The sequence below is a fragment of the Perognathus longimembris genome, chromosome 7, assembly GCF_023159225.1.
Source record: "Perognathus longimembris pacificus isolate PPM17 chromosome 7, ASM2315922v1, whole genome shotgun sequence".
In the NCBI taxonomy this organism is placed as follows: domain Eukaryota; kingdom Metazoa; phylum Chordata; class Mammalia; order Rodentia; family Heteromyidae; genus Perognathus; species Perognathus longimembris.
Genome location: NC_063167.1, coordinates 9974964 through 9994861, shown reverse-complemented (window position 1 = coordinate 9994861; position 19898 = coordinate 9974964). Strand labels below are relative to the sequence as shown.

The window sequence follows — 19898 nt, the reverse complement described above, 5'->3', positions numbered from 1 at the left end:
GGGACACTTCACCTCGAGGAGCGGGGCTTAGGAAAGCGTGCTTAGCTCTTTGAGATTTAGTTTTTTTTTGTGTTTTTTTTTTTTTTTTTTGTCCACTGTCCATCCACTTCGTGTTCATCTCAGCCCGCCCCCTCCCGCCTTCCCGATCCTCACCCCAACAGAGCTGTCTACCCCCAGCCAGTAATCCTGGGGTTTGAGGTAGTTGGGGGGCTAGAGTTAGGGGAGAAGCCAGGACTGGGGGCTCAGGGCTAGCACTCAGGCTAGTTAAGTCTCCTCAACTTTTCTGCACTGGCTAGATTTGAACCTCAATTCTCTGATGTCAGCCTCGGGTGGCTAGTATTACAGGCAAGAACACCTGATTTAGGAGTATATTTAGGATTATATATTTGAATTTAGGAGTATATTTATCCAAAAGGAACCTGTTTCTGAGAACCTGTGCTAGAAGATAACACTGTGCTAGAGGGCAGGCCTCGAGGCCTGGAGCAGAGCTAGGAGCTGTTGGTCAGCAGAGATTAGGTCAATCTTAGGGTTCGCTCCTCCTTCCAGGTCTCCCTGAGCCTGCTTCCCCATATTCTTTCATTCTATGTAGCAGGTCTATACTTCCAAGCAAGCTCTAGGATTATCTTCATTTTTGCAGGAGAGGTTGAGTCTCAGGTGTACCATCACTTGCCCCCACAAAGTTAGAGGCTTCTTGTCCTGTGCTCTTTATACTGTTATACCTACCTCACAAGATTTGGGGAAGAATAACAAGCCCATTGTCTCTCCAAGGCTGCTGCACACACACACACACACACACACACACACACACACACACACACACCACCCAGATCTGTGTGAAGACCTGGTCTCTGCTGTGCTAATCCAGGAATTTGGCACAACTCTACCCAGGATGCAGTCAGTTGAATCACAGTGCCGCGGCCCACCAATCACTCCTAATCACCAGGTAGTGCCTAGCCCAGTGACCCCAGGACCAGCCACTAGGGAATGCCAGATGCTCATCTGCTCACTGCAGAGGGTTCTTAATCTATATATAACTCAGGTAAAAAGGAAGATGACTGGAGTTAACCACCCCCAGTTTACTAAGGCCAAGTACCTACCTAATCTGGGTGGACTCTGCCCACCTTCAACAAAACCACATTCACCAGAAGGCTAATTTGCAAGGTCTTCCTGTAATACCTGACTTTAATAGCTTGCAATAGATTTGCTTACCAAATTATGACTAGAGCTGGGAATGTGGCTTAGTGGTAGAATGCTTGCCATACTGTATGCATGAAGCCCTGGGTTCGATTCCTCAGCACCACGTACACAGAAAAAGCAGGAAGTGGCACTGTGGCTCAAGTGGTAGAGTGCTAGCCTTGAGCAAAAAAGAAGCCAAGGACAGTGCTTAGGTCCTGAGTTCAAGCCCCAGGACTGGCAAAAAGAAAAAGAAAAAATAAATTATGGCTTATTTACATATTAGAATACTATGATATAGTTTCAAGAATTACAGAAGACCATTTGACAACTAGAGAAATATATTTAAAAGTTTCTGATAGTAATGCAGAATAAGTCTGTAAAAGAAACAGTTTATGCTGGAGACAGAGCAGCTGCCTAGCAAGCATGAGACACTGACTTGTTCAAATCCCCATACTGTTAAAAAAGAATTTACCCTTATATTTTCTTGTATATTGATAAAATAGGAGCAGGGTATGATGCACATGTCTAATCCATTGCAGCTGAGGGGTAGGAGGATGGAGAGTTTGAAGCCAGCCTAAACTACATAGAATGTACTTCTAATGAAGGTATCCTCAAGACTAAGCTTTCTCAATTCTAGTCTCCATGCCCTCAGAAATAACTTGTGCAGATGAGCACTAACTTGATTCGAGACACTCAGTCAGGGCTGGGAATGTGGCTTAGTGGTAGAGTGCTTGCCTAGCATGCATGAAGCCCTGGGTTCAATTCCTCGGCACCACATAAATGGAAAAAGCCAGAAGTGGCACTGTGGCTCAAGAGGTGGAGTGCTAGCCTTGAGCAAAAAAAAAAAAAAAAGCCAGGGACAGTGTCCAGGCTCTGAGTCCCAGGACTAGCAAAAAAGAAACACAGTCTCCTCCTAGTCCTGAGGACCCTTTGAAGCAATCTTGTCCCTATTCAGTGGGGAGGAGGATCCCTCATCTTCTGTGCACTTTATTAGTCACTGTGACCAGGCCAGGTCCACACGTGTGCACCCTTCCTTTCTGGAGTGTGTTCTCACAGGTAGACCTCACAGGGAGGCAGGGACACGGGGCCAGGTCCTCCAGCACAGCTGGCCTACTCATGCTTCCCCACAGAATCGGCTGCCACTTCCACCTTGTCCTGAGGATGAGAGAAAGGCCTATAGACCTGCAGGAGAGGCCTACACCTTAGCGCAATAGGGGCCGTTTTCTAGGAATCTCTCTAGGCACACTGTTGTTGCTACCTGGAAAGCTGAGCAGCCATGCTGCCAAAAACACATTTATCTCACACACACACTGACAGGAGTAAAAATATTTATTTTTTTAATCTTAAAAAATATCTGGTCCCACAAAAACATCAACAACACTTTCAGTTCTTGGTCTTGACCCTTCAAAAAAAATCTTTCAAATGAGAGTTTAAGTTAATAAAGCAATTCCAGAGATATACTCAAAACGATTTCTTATAAAGCCAGCAAACCAGGCTGCCTTGTGCTTCCAGTTCACTGAGCTCCTTCTGTTGCTCAGTCTTGAAGGAGAAAAGAGAAGAAGGCTTCCTGCTGGTGAGGCACTTCAGAGACCACCAGCAAGTATATCTGCAAACATCCATGTCCACTGGGAGCCTGGAAAGTGGCCAGTGGCCAGGACGGCTGACCCCAGCTCCACAAGCTCCCACTTTCCTGCCCAAACACTGCACCATCCAGCTGCCAGCACCTGCCTTGCTTGCACTGCCTGCCTGGCTGCAGACTCGGAAACCAGGTAAACGGTCAGCTACCTGTGGCCAAGGGCAGCTGCTGGCATCAGAAGCCCTTGCTGTAGACACCATAGGCCCCTTTTTCAAGGACATGTTAGACTGGCACATTAGCAAAGCAAAATATTTAAAACTGTAAGGAGTTGTATAATCTTTCCAATATCCCCCAATGGCCCATTCAAATTACAGCCCAAAAGACCTGCTAGAAATCAGGAAGGAATTCTTCTTCTGGAAGGCACCACCTGTCTCCCACCAAAGGGAGTGCAGACAGCACCCTGCCCTGCAGTAACCCCAGAACCTCTGCCAACCCTCTGACGGGCTAATCTGAATCCAGGTCGCAAACTCAACCCATTCTGTTGCTTAGGGGTTTGTGTTTAATACGGGTCACTGCAATGGAAAAGGGTGGCACCGCTTCCCTCACATCAGGAGGACAGACAGGGAAGGCTCTGGAGTGTTTCTTCTGTGAGCTGGATGCACACTTGAATCCCAGGAAATAGTGCAACATGGTGCCAATTTACCGCTTCATATGCTCGGGCTATGAAGAAGAGAGACACACCAGGGAGCATCCAAGAGCGCGCTGCCTCCTTCCTTGGGCTCACATGAGACAGCTCCTTCCCAAAAGTTGGATGAGGACAAAGCTGTACAGGTCAGAACTGGACCCAGCCTGTGCCTGGCTGCGTCTGGCTGGAAGGCGGCCTATAAGAGGAAGAGAGGACAGGAAGAGCTCAGCCGTTGGGCAGTAGATGAAGGTGGCTTCTCTCTGGGCAGAAAGACCACTAAGCAGACAGTTTCTGAATAGCCAAGAGCAACGGTCAACAAACTATGGCCCAGGACCAAACCTCAGCCTGTGTGTCCTCAAGTCATATAAACTTTTCTCTTGGGCTGGGAATGTGGCCTAGTGGCAAGAGTGCTTGCCCCGCATACATGACCCCCGGGGTTCGATTCCCCAGCACCACATATACAAAAAATGGCCAAAAGTGGCGCTGTGGCTCAAGTGGCAGAGTGCTAGCCTTGACCAAAAAGAAGCCAGGACAGTGCTCAGGCCCTGGTTTCAAGGCCCAGGACTGGCAAACAAAAACCAAAAAAACCCACTTTTCTCTTAAATTAGTTATGCCATGCCCTTGTACTCTGGTGAACAGCTCTGTTGGTACACAGCCACGTCACTCATGTCCACACTGTGTGGCTGCTTTCCTGCTGCTGTAGCCGGAGCCCTCACTGACCCAGGTTCTAGAACCTGGCCACATACATTAATAGTACAAACAGGAACTGAGCATCTTTCCACCTTCACTCCAAAGGAAGGCTAGACACTCCACCTCAGAAGTCCTACGAATTATTTTGGTGATTTATGGTACTATGATTATGGTACTATGATTATTAACTAGTAAAAGACAGTCCCATGAGGGTGTGCGGTCTGGACTCTGACTTTCAGGGAGAGAGGAGAGAGAGGAACTGGGGGCCATCCAAAGCACTTGGTAAGGTGGTACGGACAGCCAGAAGCCTTCACAGATATGCACAGAGGACAATCTCCATCCCAAAGCAGGCATCTGGGGCTCGGTCTTCTGGCAGGCCTGAAAATGTCTACCCAGAGCTGATGCTTCCGCAGCCAAAAGGCAGGCATGGGGAGCATCCCTGGGTCTTTGCAAACACACCTAACTGCTACCCAGACCCAAATGCGGCTCTCCTCACCCTGTAGATTTTGTGAAGTCTCCCCAAACATCAGCGGTGGCAGCAGTGGCAGGCTTGGACTGGGGCCAGGACACAGCAGCATTTCCTATTCATGTCCCAAGTCCAGTGGGTAGGGAGAAAGAAGACAGAAAAGTCAGGGGCTTCTTCCTGCTTATCTCAGTGATTAATTTATGAGACCTGGGGGTCAGTCTCATGACTGACAAGGACAAATGAGACATGTCTAGGGCCCACAACACCAGCAGTGCTACATTTCCACCTTAGCTCAGCACTTGGAAGCCTCAGGGGGAAAGTAGAAACTACACAAAGTAACAGCAAGTGTCACTTGTTACCCATCAGTTATACCCCAAAATATTTTCAACTATGGATGCTGAAATCTGTTCAAACTTACTACCTCCCGTCTTGATTTCACAAATGGAGAATGCCACCTATACTGTTTCAACCAATGGCTGGTATAGTGGTATGACCTGTCATCCCAGTGACAAAGGAAAAATAAATAGGAGGATCATGGTCCAGGCTAGCCAGGGCATAAAAGAAACAGTCCAGCCCAGTGCCAGTGGCCCACACCTATAATCCTAGCTCTAGCTATCCAGGAGTCTGAGATCTGGTCTGAAGCCAGCATAAGCAGACAAATCCACAAGACTCATCTCCAAGTAACCAGCACAAAGCCAAAAGTGAAGGTGTGGTTCAAGTGGTAGCCATGAGTGAAAAGGCTGAGTGCGAGTGTGAGGCCCAGAGTTCAAGCCCTAGTACCAGCACAAAACAAACAAGAAACAATCCAAAAGGATACTGGCGGAGTGGCTCAAGCAATGCCTGCCTAGCAAGCAGGAGGCCAGAGTCCAAACCATAATTACCACAAAAAATAAAATTTAAAAATTCCCTGGCTAGGAATGTGGCCTAGTGGTGTTTGCCTAGTATGCATGAAGCCCTGAGTTCCATTCCTCAGTACCACATAAACAGAAAATGCCAGAAGTGGTGCTGTGGCTCAATTGGTAGAGTTCTAGCCTTGAGCAAAAAGCAGCTCAGGGACAGGGTCCAGGCCGAGTTCAAGCCCCAGGAATGGGAAAAACAAACAAACAAACAAAAAAATAAAAATAAAATTTTTAAAATCCTGGTGCTTGGGCTGGGAATATGGCCTAGTGGCAAGAGTGCTTGCCTCATATACATGAAGCCCTGGGTTCGATTCCCCAGCACCACATATATAGAAAATAGCCAGTAGTGGTGCTGTGGCTCAAGTGGCAGAGTGCTATCCTTGAGCAAAAAGAAGCCAGGGACAGTGCTCAGGCCCTGAGTCCAAGGCCCAGGACTGGCAAAAAAAAAAAAAAAAAAAAAAAATCCTGGTGCCAAGGACAGCCCCTCTCCGGACTGGGAAATTCCCCCACAGGGCTGAGGTTGAAAGCTTGACCCGCAGGCAAAGGAGGCAATATCAGATTCTTTTTTCTTTCTTTCTTTCTTTTTTTTCTGGGGGGGGGGGGAGGGGGAAGGGAGGCAGTCCTGGAGCTTGGACTCAGGGCCTGAGCACTGTCCCTGGCTTCTTTTTGCTCAAGGCTAGCACTCTATCAGTTGAGCCACAGTGTCACTTCTGGCCATTTTCTATATATGTGGTGCTGAGGAATCAAACCCAGGGCTTCAAGTATGCGAGGCAAGTACTCTTGCCACAAGGCCATATTCCAAGCCCCAATGTCAGATTCTCTAAGAACCAAGAAAGCTTTTGTACCTGGAGGCTGGCCCAAACTGGGTGAGGAATCGGATGGAGATGGGCTGGTGTAAATCCCCAGCCTGGGAAGGCCAGAGCACACCCTGGCAGGGAAGAGGGAGCCAAGGGCTGGCACCCCAGCGCTAGATTTAGGAATCCTGGGCTCTCCAAAGGTGTCACCAACACAAGACGCCAGGAGCTCTCTCAGCTTCCCAGCACCCAGTGACCCACTCCAAACGAAATCTCCACAACTGTTTCCTGCTCACCTTGGCACACTCTGTGCTACATGCATCTTCTTAGATATACCAGCATCTCAAAGGCTGAGCCCAGTCATGCTTTTCTCTCTGCCTGGAATGCCACTATCTCTGCCCCAATCATGTCCTTCCTTCGTAGGCCAGCTCAATGCCTCCTCCAAGAAGCTTCCCTGGCAGGACCCTGCGGGCGGCTCATGGTCTATACCCTATACGTTGACTCCTCGCTCTCACTAGGCATAGGCAGAGATGTATCAGTGTCACCCATTTAATACCCACTGAGGATCTGGAACCTGCCTGCTCTGACTCAAGCCCCTGCCTAGAGGGAGAGCCAAGAGAAGGGAACGAAGAACCTCTAGTGTGCATAGGATCTATGTCTGACACATCCAGGTCAAAGTGACATATCAGAAGGGGTAAAGGAGGGAAGCCTCGCCCAGCACAGACCTGAACCAGGAACAACGGCTGGCTGGAGGGAGCCTCCTGTAGACAACTGCTCGCCAGAAGGTGGGATGAGTGTGGAGGCCTTGCCTCCCGGAGGAGGGGGAAGCAGGCTCAGACCTCCTGTGCTGGCAGGCCGGGCTCGGGGAGTCCCAGCTGCTCCTTCCTTCTTCTTTATGTTCTAAAGGGAAGAGAGAGCGCTGCAATCAGAGAGCTCCGTAGGAGAGCCAAGGGAAGCCCCAATCCCCAACAACCACAGAGCCAAAAGTGGTCCTATCTATACCTAGCTGTCATATGCAGCATCCCGTGCATCATGGTTCTAGCATATCACTGATATGGCTCATTAAAAAAGCCCAGCACCAGCCGGCGCCGATGGCTCACACATGTAATCCTAGCTACTCGGGAGGCTGAGATCTGAGGGTCATGGTTCAAAGCCAGCCCAGGCAGGAAAGTCCATGAGACTCTTATCTCCAATTATCCACCAGAAAACTGGAAGTGGCACTGTGGCTCAAGTGGTAGAGCGCTAGCCTTGAGCTGAAGATCTCAAGGACAGCGCCCAGGCCCAGAGTTCAAGCCCCACTGCCGACAGGGAAAGAAAAGGTGCACCTGCATTAGTAGCTCATGCCTAGGCTAGCTACTCAGAAGGCTGAGATCTGAGGATCATGGTTCAAAGCCACCCTGGGCTTATCTGGCTCTTATCTCCAACTAACTACCAAAAAGTCACAAATGAAGCTGTGGCTCAATTGGTAGAGTACTAGCCTTGAGCAAAAAAACTCAAGGATGGGGCTGGGAATGTGGCTCAGTGGTAGAGTGCTTGCCTAGCATGCACGAAGCCCTAGGTTCAATTCCTCAGTACCACGTACACAGAAAAAGCTGGAAGTAGTACTGGGGCAAGTGGTAGAGCTCTAGCCTCGAGCAAATGAAGGACAGTGCCCAGGCCAAGATCAAGCCCCAGGAATGGCAAAAACAACAACAACAACAAAAAACCCAGCACCTGATTCCCTCCATTCCCTGGGGAAATGCGCATCAAATGTACAATGACCCTGCATCACACACCCACCAGAAGGGCTGAAGCATTAGCTATCGAGGGTCTATCAGAAAAACCACTGGGAAAAGAGCTTGAGCCAGGCATCAGTGCTCACATCTGTAAATTCTACTCAGGAGGCTGAGATCTGAGGATCAAGGTTCAAAGCCAGAATAGGCAGACAGATCCAAGAGAATCTTATCTTGAATTAATCAGCAAAATGCAGGAAGTAGAGGTGTGGTTCAAGTAGAAGAGCACCAGCTCATCAAAAAAGCTAAGCAAGAGTGCAAGGCAGAGATCAAGCCCTAGTACTGGCACTGGGGAAAAAAGAGGAATCTATAAAGTGCAACATGGAAACTCAAGACCCAGACATAGACTCAACAGCAATGCATGCGCATGTGCAAAATAAACAAAGCAAAATAATAAATTAAATTCCTAGGAGAGACCGTGGGAAGGGGTGACACTGTTCAAAAAGAAATGTACTCATGGCCAGGTGCTGGTGGCTCACACCTGTAATCCTATCGACTCAGGAGGCTGAGATCTGAGGACGGTGGTTCAAAGCCAGCCCAAGCAGTTAAGTTCTTATCACCAGTTAACCAACACAAAACTAGAGTTGAGCTATGGCTCAAAGTGACAGAGAGCTAGCCTTGTGCTAAAGAAGCTCAGAGACAAGCACCCAGGCCCTGAGTTCAAGCCTCATGACTGACCAAAAAATAAAATAAAAAAACAAATGTACTCATTACCTGATTTATAACTGAAATCTCGGTGTTATCGCCTTTATAATAACAATTAAAATAACAAACTAAATTCCCTGAGTTCTTCGTTTATGGTTTTTCACTTTCCTGTGTATTAGACTTCAAAAACAAAAGACAAAGCAACACTTAAAAAGCAAAGAACTGAGCTGGACGCCAGCTAGAGCCACACAGATGAAGACAGCACGGGCCGCCCATGAGCACAGCAACAGCGGCCGCGAAGCCCTCAGCGTGCATCCAGCTGGCCATTTTCTTCCCTAACTACGATGATCTTGGCTAAATCCCTTCACCTCCCTGTGTCTCAGTGTCCTTGTCTTCTGGAAGGAGGGGGTGTTCAAGTCACAGGAGAAAAGCCTGAGAACACTACCTGGCCCACAGCTGATGCTCATTACATGTTAGTTTCCTCCAAGCAAGAGAAAAAATCATATCCCAACCAGTCCACTGGATTGGATTTGCACTTTCTCTCAAGAGCCAGTTAGCCAACTTCAAGGTCCCAAATCATCACCAGCATGAAGCAGAAAAGAGGAAAAAGAATGGTGAGTAAAGAAGAAGAGCATTAGAGTTTCAAACTTCTTCAAAAACAAACCCCTCTGGTCCTTGGTTCCCCTCACGACCTCACCTCCCCACTCCACCCTTGCAATCAGGTATAGGCCAAGCTCAGCCCACCCCAACCTGTTCCTATTCAGATGTTATTCTAGAAGGGCTAGATGCAGAAAGAAGATCCAGGGAGCCAGGATATCACCACCAGCCAGAGCTGCCCAGGCCTCCCAGCCCAGAGCACTCGCAAAGCTTCCTTACGTGAGGCAGGAGGCCAAGGCACAGCTTGAGATGAGCACATGAACTTCCCAAGTTGCTCTAACAGCCAGGATGGAAACATCAGCTCTAGTGGCAAGGTTCGGATGCTCCTTGTCCACTCAGAGGTGGTGTGCAGGCTGTTCCCTCTGCTGAGCAGCTCCTGGGCCCTCACCCCCCATTCCTTGCAGGTGACTCCTCCCAGAAAGGCTTCCCTGGGCCCCCATATCAGGGCATCCCTTAGGCACAGAACTTCTGCCATGCTGTGATCACCAGGGCAGGGCTTTATGAACCTGGCACAAGGCAGCAGCTCAGTAAACTGTAGCTGCTGACAGCTATGACTTTATGAGTTAGGGGCTCTGGGATGGGCACCACCAGTGACCCTGCCCAGGGCCAGTCAAGGGAGGTGAAACTCACTGCGATGTTGATCTTGATGGTCTGGCCCTCCTTGAAGCCCAGGTCCAACTTGGGTCCTTCGTCTGGGTTCTGGGCTTGTTTTGCAAACTCACACTGCTGTTTCACCCACCTGGGGAGGAGGAAGAAGTGAGAAAGGCACAACCCTGTGTCCACTCACTCTCCCTCAGTTCAGCAAGGCCACTCTGCAGGCTGCTTTGGAGTCAGCAATTCAGATTCCAGCTGTGACCCTAAGCAGCTACAGGCTTACTGGCTTCCTCGCCAGGATGATGGCTGGGATCCAAAGGTCTTAAAGATGGGTCCTAGCCCAGAGGGTCCCAACTCTGGCCTCCCGGGAGCTGAGAGCCTTCCTTGCCTCTCCTTCCCCTGGTAGTCTACACAGTCTGCCCCGAACCCCTGCCCACCCCACCAGCTCAACATTCACTCAGGCAGATGCCCAGAAGTAGAGGGCATACAATGCCACCTAGCCCTGCCCACTTGCTGGCATTCAGAGGTGGAGCCCTGCAGAGGGCAGAAGAGCACTTTTTTGCTTGTCTTTTCACCGACAAAAAACACCAGCGCCTCCAAGTGCCACTCAGGAGCTCATGAGCCCCTGACTGCTGAGGGCTGGTGAGGAAACCATGTGGCACCTTGAGGGCTGAGCCAGATGACCGAGATGGCAGACAACCTGGGAAAGGAAGAGACTTGGAAGCAGCGATGGGGACTGGTGAGAGGTGGGGAGGCTGGCTGGGAGGAGGGCTGGCTAGCAGACAAGCAGTCACAGAGTGCCCTCCTTGGAAATGGTTTCCCAGGGAAGGAAGGAAGGAGGCACGAGCACAGGTCTCTGGGAGCACTTACTTGAAATGGTCCTGTAATGCTACATTGAAGTCAAAGGCATCCCCTCGGTCCACGAAGCCAATCCCAATAAAGGCCCGTCGCCCTGGGAACAACATGTGATCAGCCCCACTTGTTCCAGAGGCAGAGGACACTGCTCCCAGAGTGGTACCCAGACCCACGCGTACCAGTTCCATCTTCAATGCGGACGACGAAGTACCTGCTGGAATCGGTCACGCTCTCCACAGCTGAGCCTGGAAACTGATCCACTGGAGCCTGAGCAAAGAGCTCCCCTGAAAGCACAGGCTGGGTGAGCCTGGTGTTCCCGTTGCACTACTAAGATGCCTGCCCCTCCACAAAGCATCTTAGTGAAGCTGGGGTAGGGTGGCACAATCTTCGTCTGGGATCCCAGTCAAATCTATTCTTTGGTTTTTGAGTTTTGTTTTTATCTTTTTCTTTTTGCCAGTCCTGGGGCTTGAATTCTGGGCTTGGGAACTGTTCCTGAGCTCCTTTTTCTCAAGGCTAGCACTCTACCACTTGAGCCACAGCACCACTTCTTGCTTTCTCTGTGATTAATTAGGGATAAAAGTCTCCCTTTCCTGCCCAGGCTGGCTTCAAACCACAATTCTCAGACCTCACAAGCCTCCTTAGTAGCTAGAAATACAGGCATGGGCCACCAGCACTCATTTTGTTTTATTTTTTGTACCAGTACTAGGGCTTGAACTCAGCAGGACCTGGGCAATGTCCCTGAGATTTTTTTTTTTCCTCAAGACTAATGCTATACCACTTGAGCTACAACTCTACTTCTGGCTTTTAGTAAGTCTTAAAGACTGAGAAAATCTCAAAGATTTCTCTGCCCCTGCTGGTTTTGAAGCTGAGCCTCAGATCTCAGCCTCCTGAATATCTCACATTACAGAGATGAGCCAAGCACATGCCAAATCTACTCTTGCTGAAGGAAGACATCAAAGCAGAACTAAGGGAAAGTTTGAGTCAGTGGATCAAGCCTCTTGACTTACAGGTCAAACTCAGCCCTCAGTTTCAATACTCTTTAGTTATCAACCATTTCAAAAACAGCCTACATGAAAGACAATCCAGACATTTGGCTTCTTTTAAAGCCTGAAAACTCTTCCAATACCATGCCTCCATTCCCACATGAGAACTCAGGGCTGGGGCTACAACCTGCCTGTCCCACTGGCTTTATGCGTTTCCAGGCCCTACCTGAAGCAGATCTTGGGGTCCTGATGTAGGTGACCCCAGGCTCAGATAGCACCTGATCACAATACCAGACTTCAAGCTCTACTACAGGGCCATCATAACAAAAACAGCCTGGTATTGGTATAAAAACAGATCGGAAGACCAATGGATTAGAATTGAAGATCCAGAAATAAAACCGCACTCTTACAGTCACCTGGTATTCGACAAAGGAGCTAAAGACATACAATGGAATAAACACAGCCTCTTCAACTACTGGTGCTGGGAGAACTGGGCAGCCATATGCAGAAAACTCAAAGTAGACCCAAGCCTATCACCATGCACCAAGATCAACTCAAAATGGATCAAGGACCTCAATATCAGACCTGAATCCTTGAAACTACTGAAGGAAAGAGTAGGAAAGACGCTAGAACTTATAGGCACAGGAAGGAACTTCCTGAATAGAGTCCCAGGGGCACAATAGGGGAAAGACTCGACAAATGGGACTACTACAAATTAAAAAGTTTCTGCACAGCTAAGGACATAGCCACCAAAATAGAAAGACAGCCAACCATATGGGAAAGAATATTTACCAGCTCAGCAACAGACAAAGGCCTGATATCTGTCATCTACAGAGAACTCAAAAAACTAAGCCCCTCCAAGCCCAATAAACCAATCAGGAAATGGGCAAAGGAGCTAAAGAGAGACTTCACAAGAGAAGAGATAAAAATGGCAAAGAAACACATGAGGAAATGTTCAACATCCCTGGTAGTAAAGGAAATGCAAATAAAAACAACCCTGAGATACCACCTCACCCCAGTTAGAATGGCCTATACTCTGAACTCAGGCAACAACAAATGCTGGAGGGGGTGCGGGGAAAGAGGAACCCTCCTCCATTGTTGGTGGGAGTGCAAATTAGTACAACCACTTTGGAGAACAGTATGGAGGTTTCTCAAAAAGCTCAATATAGACCTACCCTATGGCCCAGCCATACCACTCCTAGGCATCTATCCTAAATAGCAAGCCCCAAGATATCAAAAAGACATTTTTTTTTTTTTTTTTGGCCAGTCCTGGGGCTTGGACTCAGGGCCTGAGCACTGTCCCTGGCTTCTTTTTGCTCAAGGCTAGCACTCTGCCACTTGAGCCACAGCGCTACTTCTGGCCATTTTCTGTATATGTGGTGCTGGGGAATTGAACCCAGGGCCTCATGTATATGAAGCAAGCACTCTTGCCACTAGGCCATATCCCCAGCCTCAAAAAGACATTTGTACTTCCATGTTTATCGCGGCACAATTCACAATAGCCAAAATATGGAAACAACCCAGATGCCCCTCCACAGACGAATGGATCCAAAAAATATGGTACTTATACACAATGGAATACTACATAGCGATTAGGAATGGTGAAATATTGGTATTTGCAGGGAAATGGTCAGAACTCGAACAAATAATGTTGAGTGAGACAAGCCTAGAACACAGAAAACAAAGGGGCATGATCTCCCTGATATATGACTGTTAAGAAAGGGAGATGGAGAGACAGTAGAGACCAAGTCTGTGAAACCAAAAACTGCTTGTCAAATAGTATTCCCCACAGGATTGGGGCAACAACCCAACAGTATGTAACTAAAACCAAACAATTACTCAATATATAAAGGTCAAAAATTGACCTCTCAGGGGAATACAACAGCTCAAAAGCTATGTATGTACGTTCATATAAGACTACTGTCGACATATTGTCTAATAGCGACATTACATTTAAAGCCCTAGGTGAACTTTCTTGGGCGTGGCCACGTGGCTACTGTATATGTTCTTGATACATTGTATATTGTATATATGTCTACCTGTCCTAGAGAAGGGATAGAAAAACAGGGCGTAAGATATCACAAGAAATGTACACACTGCCCTACTATGTAACTGTACCCTTTTGCACAACACCTTGTTAAAAAAATTTGTGTTCAATTAATAAATAAATTAAATTAATTTAAAAAAAGTGTTAGCACCTGAAGCAGGACTGCAAGAGGCCTGTGAGCCACAGGGGAAGGACAAGTTTTAGACCCACAGAAGACTCCAAAGGCATGGCAATGCCCGTCTCAAAATACAAACAAAAACAACCTTCTAAAGCAGCTGTCTGATCCCAATCTCAGGGACTGAGCAAAATGATGACTGGTTCACAAAGCCCCCATGCAGAGGAATCCCCTCGTCAGCCTGGCCTTCCATTGGCTGGCTGAAGCACTGCCGACTAGCTCCCTGCTCACAGGTGCTCAGCTCCTCTGCTGTGGCTGAGGCTTTTGTGTGTGATGTTTCAGGAGGGTCTCACTACATAGCCCACACCAGCTTTGAATTCATCATCTTATCTCAGCTCGAGTGCTGGGATTACAGGTGTGCAGCCCCACACCTGACTTCACCAAACGTTTTCAACTGAGTCTTGAGGATCTGAGGTGACTGATCACCAACCTGAACTAAACCCCTAGACTCCAGCCACTGGTCTGCAGCCTGGCACTTTGAGGCCTGGCCCACCTGAATGCCTTGGGCAGGGCGGGGATTCTCAGCCAGGAGCTCGCTTCCTCACAGGAGACACTTGCTTTGCCACAATCTGGGTAATGGGAAGGTTGAGGCCAGGGACCCTAAGTGTCTTCCACACTGGACATAGCAGCTGTGGAATGTCAACAGCGTGGAGGTGAGAAGCCCTGGCTTGCAGTGACACCGGTCACAGCCTCCCCAGAAAGTGAAGTGAATGCGAACCAATGCAAAGAGAATCTTAGAGTGGGTCCTCCAGCCGTGCCCAGCCCTCAGCAGAGGCTGACATGTTAGAGCTCCAGCGTTCCCAGAAAACAAGAGGTTCTGTGATAGCCTATACTCCACATGGATGTCTGAAAAGCCCCAGGCTAGCCACAATGCTGTCCCTTCCACTCCCTGCAGCCAAGAGGCACCTTGTCAACACTGCATTCACAAAGCAATTGGATAAATATCTGCTTAATTCCTACTTCCACCAACCCGGGAATTCGTGTGACTTCCAGAGGTAACACGGTTCACCCAAGACCCAACAACTCAGAAGCAGTAGTTCTGACGGCATCCCTGCACTTCCTTCTGCTCCACAAAGAGAAACTTCTACATATTAGAGAAAAAAATAAAGGACAGAGGGCAGGCTGGGAATGTGGCCTAGTGGTAGAGTGCTTGCCTAGCAGGCATGAAGCCCTGGGTTTGATTCCTCAGCACCACATAAACAGAAAAAGCCAGAAGTAGTGCTGTGGCTCAAGTGGTAGAGCTCTAGCCTTGAGCACAAATAAGCCAGGGACAGAGCTCAGGCCTTGAGTTCAAGCCTAAGGACTGGGGGGAAAAAAAAAAAAGGACAGAGGGCTATGGCATATGTCTGAGCAGGCATTATGTTCAAACCCAATAAAAGACTAACTGGGGTCCCAAGCTGAGAGGTTCCAGAAACACTGCCCTCAAACACTGCCCTCCATTGCTCCCCCAGAGGCACTGGCAGCTCAGGATTTCTGGGTCGGTTTCCCCAGAGGTAGAATCTGCAGCTGATCCCAGCATAGCCCAGCTGGGCCTATCCTCCCTTCACAGAAAGAGTGAGTCTGAGCTGGGCACCAGTGGCTCACACCTATAATCCTAGCTACTCAGAAAGTTGAGCTCTGAGAATCATGGGAGAAAGCCAACCCAGGCAAGAAAATCAGTGACACTCTTATCTCCACTTAGTCACAGAAAAAGCAGGATATAGCACTTTGACTCAAGTGGTAGGGTGCTAGTCTTGAGAAAAAAGTTGCTCAGAGATAGTGCCCAGGCCCAGAGTTCAGGCCCTGGGACCGGCCAAAAAAAAAAAAAAAAGAGCTGAGTCTAACAGATTCCAGCTTTCAGTTACTGGGTGTGGCCAGTTCTGGGGAGTAAAGGTTTAGTTGATAAAGAGAATTCTGAGGAGGAAACAGGCCTCACTGGCAGGGTGCTATGTGGCTCCACCCAGGCTGTCTTCAAGGCAAGCCCCTATTTCTAGGGCCCAGCTGGCCACTCGTTTAAGGATCCTCAAAAGGAACAAGTCCAGGCTGGGAGTATGGCCTAGTGGCAAGAGTGCTTGCCTTACATACATGAAGCCTTGGGTTCAATTCCCCAGCACCACATATATAGAAAAGGCCAGAAGTGGTGCTGTGGCTCAATTAGCAGAGTGCTACCCTTGAGCAAAAAGAAGCCAGAGACAGTGCTCAGACCCTGAGTTCAAGCCCAGGACTGGCAAAAAAATAAATAAATAAAAGGAACAAGTCCTTGACAAGAAATGCTCCTTTTTATACCTGAGGCTAATGGTTTCTAGGAAGGTACACATGATCTGATCTAGGTCACTGCCTCTCGCCCTGGCCTGGCCTTCTCCCTTCAAGTGGGAGGTTTGGCACTTTGGCCCAACACAGGCTCCCCTGCTTTACCTGAGGTCTTGTCCTCCAGCTTGATGTAGGCCACCTGTCCTTTTGCAGTGATGCGCAGCCGGCCACTCCACGACGGCTGATCCAGCTGCCACTCTGAGGCCCTAAGGAGACAGAAACCACTGAGCCTCTGCCAGAGGCTCCTGCTCCATTCCTCCAGGACATGCAGGGGTGACAATGGAAAGGAAAGGCTGCTCGCTCTAGACCAGGTCAGGCAGACCTTGTCTGTAAAGGGAAAGACAGGAAATAATTTTGGCTTTTAAGGCTACATAGCTGTCACTAGGCAACAGTGGTAATATAGAATCAATTCGACAATATGCACACATGCTGGTTATTTTAAGCAAATATTTTTTTTTTTACTGAGTATGGCCCTATCTCAATAAAACTGTAGAAATACAAAAACCCATTTAAAAATGTAAAATCAATTCTGAGCCTGAGAGCCACTCACACAGTGAGTTGCAGCCTGGGGACTACCAACCTTCTCCCATGTAGGATTTCCTTCCATTTTCCTTTCTGTGGAGGAAGCATGGGGGAGGGGGGGAGGGCTGCCAGGCTGCGGGGACCAGAGTGCCAGCTGGAAGCACTAAGACCATGGGAGGAAAAGTATCACTTGTAGGGAAAAGGAGAGCAATGGCGTTGTCAAAGAGTGAGGAAAACGAGGTTTAGGAAACCCATTCTTAAATGGAAGCAAAAAGAAACCATGGACCTACAGCAATGGCCTCTTTTCACTTCACGTTTTACTTCAAAGAAGCAGGTCAGTAAAACCTCTAAATAGCACGGCTAGTGGGTGTTTTCAGGGTTTTTTTCCTTGGAAGTTGCTAAGCAGATGCCAGCTCTCAAGAACTCTGGAGGTAGGTTCTTTTGAAAGCCCCTCAATTCACAAGGCAGTCAACTGAGTTTCAGTTCCTCTTCCTGGGGCAACAGACCTCTGAGTCAGGGAAAGGGGGGCTCTGAAGCTGAAGATCAATTTCCTCTAAGCCAAACCAATTCCCGCTGACACTTGCTAACCTTGCTCTCTGCAGGCTAGGAGGAAGCAAGCTGGCACTGGTGGCTCATGCCTGTAATCCTAGCTATTCAGGAGGCTGAGACCTGAGAACTGAGGTTGGAAGCCAGCCCAGGCAGGAAAGTCTCTAAGATTCTTAATATCCAATTAAACACCAGAAAACCAGAAGTGTAGTGGCTCAATGGTAGAATGCTAGTCTTGAGCACAAACGCTCCGAGGTAGCACCTAGGCACACTGAATTCAAGCCCCAGCACACACACACACACACACACACACACACACACACACACACACACAGAGGAAGCAATCCCAGCCCATTCTAGACTCAACAAAAGATGGGTTGATAACCATCCTTGGACTGGTAGACCCATCTACAATCTGAGAACAGAACTCAAAGGTATGTGTTATTGTTTTCATGCTACTTTTAAATTACCTCATGGATCCAGTTAAATGTTCAGTAAAATATGTTTATTAGAAAATCCACTGGGTCTGTGTTCACTGCAAAGGAACAAGTGGACAGATGCGTGGACACTGGTCACGCTTGCTGTCCAGGCCAGTCTACAGTCCAGTATAACTTGGACACACATTCCTCCTAGAGCCACCCCACCATCAGCCAGTGCCATAGACCACAGGCTACGTTGTCTGTGTACTTCTCTTTCATCTCACTTGGATGCAAAGCACACAGTTCACAGGGTGTGTAACACTATATAATACAGTCAGACTCCAACTCTCCTCTAAGACAGATTCCTGTGTTCCAGAAATAATATGTTTACAAGCAGGAGTGTTTACATCTCAGGTGACGATTACATCTCAGGTGTGGACAGGCTCCTCCCACTATTTCCGGGTACCAGTCATCAAGAGTGAAATCGCAAGGGAACTAGGCAGGAAAAGGGGTACTAGGCTGGGAAAGGAAAGCTAGGCAGGTAAGAGGAACTGGGTAGGGAAGGGAGAGCTAGCAGGAAAGGAGGACGTACGCAGGAAAAAGGGAGTGCTGGGCAGGAAAACAAAAAAAAGGGAAGCTAGGCAGAAAAACGGGAAGATGTAAGAGTAACCAGGCAGGAAACGGGGAAGCCAGGCAGGAAGAGGGGAACCAGGCAGGAAAGCGCCCCAGGCCTTGGCCATCTGCTGGACGCCTTCCGGCCCCCTCGGCGTTAAGGATCTGCAAGGATCCCTTCCAGGACATCGGTTAGCGCTGAGCGAGACCGGGCGGCGGCCTGCCCTCTGGGCACCAGCGGCCCCAGGAAGTCTCGGGCGCCAGGCCTCAGTGCCTTCCCCGCCGCCGGCGGGCCGAGGCTTCAGGTCCCCGCCGGGGTCCCCTCCGGGGTCCGGCCTCGCTCGGGAGAAGCCTGACTGCCCGGCTCCTAATCTACACAGGGCCGCCCGGACTCCCGCAGTGGGTGTGCGGGGCAAAGGGTTTCCAGGCGGAGAGAGCGGGAGGTCACCTGTAGCCACGGTTGGTGGCTCGCGGAGGGATGCGGTAGACGTGGACCTCCGGCTTCACACAGAGAACCGACTCGTACGTATCCTCCTCCATCGCGACGCACGGACCCCCACCGGACTTCCGGCTTCGTCCCCGCCCCCGCCCCCCCCCCACCCCTCCCCCTGGGTGCCGGAAGCGGCGCGACTCTGTGACTACACGAGGGATAGAGCGACGGTTCGCGAGCCTCCTCGCCGCGCGCCCCCTGCTGGATGACTTGGCTCAAGACATGCGGTGGGTGGACTGGCGCTCCCGGGCGGAGGACCAGGGTGAACCAGAGGTCTCTCTTCCCCACCCAGGCCGATGGAGAAGGCCGCCTGCAGGACAAGCCCTAGCCTAATCCAGGGTCTGGTTGTATGTAGGCGTCCCATCCCCCCAGCCCTTAAACTTGGGGCCTAGTTAACTGCGATGCAAAGCTAGAGCTGGCCCTGCCGCCATTCCCTCCTTCCTCATCTTGCTTTGCATCCCTCCTCTCCCAGGCTGTCCCTGCTACTGCACTCCCTTCCTCCCTGTACAGAGTCTACCCCTGTAACCTACTCACCGGCTTAGGGCCTAGCTTTGAATTGTACGCAAAGAAATAAGTTTAATAACATAATTAAAAAAATAATTCTCTCCCTAACTTGGATTTCTCTAGGGATTATGATGTCTCACCATGGCCAAGTTCTCAAAAAAAAATCCCTTCTCCATCCTTTTCTCCTTCACTCCACCACTATTTATACGGCATCATCCACAAAGTGTAGACAGGCTTCAGGTTTGTGAACTGCCTCTGACTGCAATTCTTTGACTCTCTGAATAGTCTCCACCTGTCTCCTCTCCCTACCTAGTCTAGTCTTTTATTGGGGTAAAACACAAAATTTGCTATTGGGTTTTTGTGTCTGTTTTTGTGTGTGCTTGGAATTGAACCCAGAACTTTGGACATGCTAATAATTAGCATGTGCTCTACCACTGAACTACATACACCCTGACATTTATTTGTTTTGTTTTGGTTTTTTTTGGCCAGTCCTGGGCCTTGG

At 49.2% G+C, this 19898-nt stretch overlaps 1 protein-coding gene across 1 annotated transcript; it reads right to left on the bottom strand.

Moving 5' to 3' along the window:
- Positions 1–3431: 3431 nt before the first annotated feature.
- Positions 3432–18977, bottom strand: Necap2 (NECAP endocytosis associated 2). Its single transcript, XM_048350325.1, has 8 exons — positions 18851–18977; positions 16409–16509; positions 10989–11093; positions 10825–10906; positions 9991–10099; positions 7012–7186; positions 4624–4708; positions 3432–3633 (listed from the first exon to the last, which is right to left on the bottom strand). Exons 1-8 carry the CDS (start codon positions 18940–18942, stop codon positions 3585–3587), a joined length of 798 nt encoding a protein of 265 aa, XP_048206282.1. The 5' UTR covers positions 18943–18977; the 3' UTR covers positions 3432–3584.
- Between the last annotated feature and the right edge of the window lie 921 nt (positions 18978–19898).

What these genes read in the sequence shown, in the direction of transcription:
- Necap2 (XM_048350325.1), bottom strand. Translation starts at nt 18,942, where the DNA reads ATGGAGGAGGATACGTACGAGTCGGTTCTCTGTGTGAAGCCGGAGGTC. An exon ending in CCATCAAGATCAACATCGCA is followed by an intron (nt 7,187 to 9,990) that starts GTGAGTTTCACC and finishes TCTTCCCTTTAG; the next exon opens with AACATAAAGAAGAAGGAAGG. An exon ending in GACTTCACAAAATCTACAGG is followed by an intron (nt 3,634 to 4,623) that starts GTGAGGAGAGCC and finishes TTCCTCTTATAG; the next exon opens with GCCGCCTTCCAGCCAGACGC.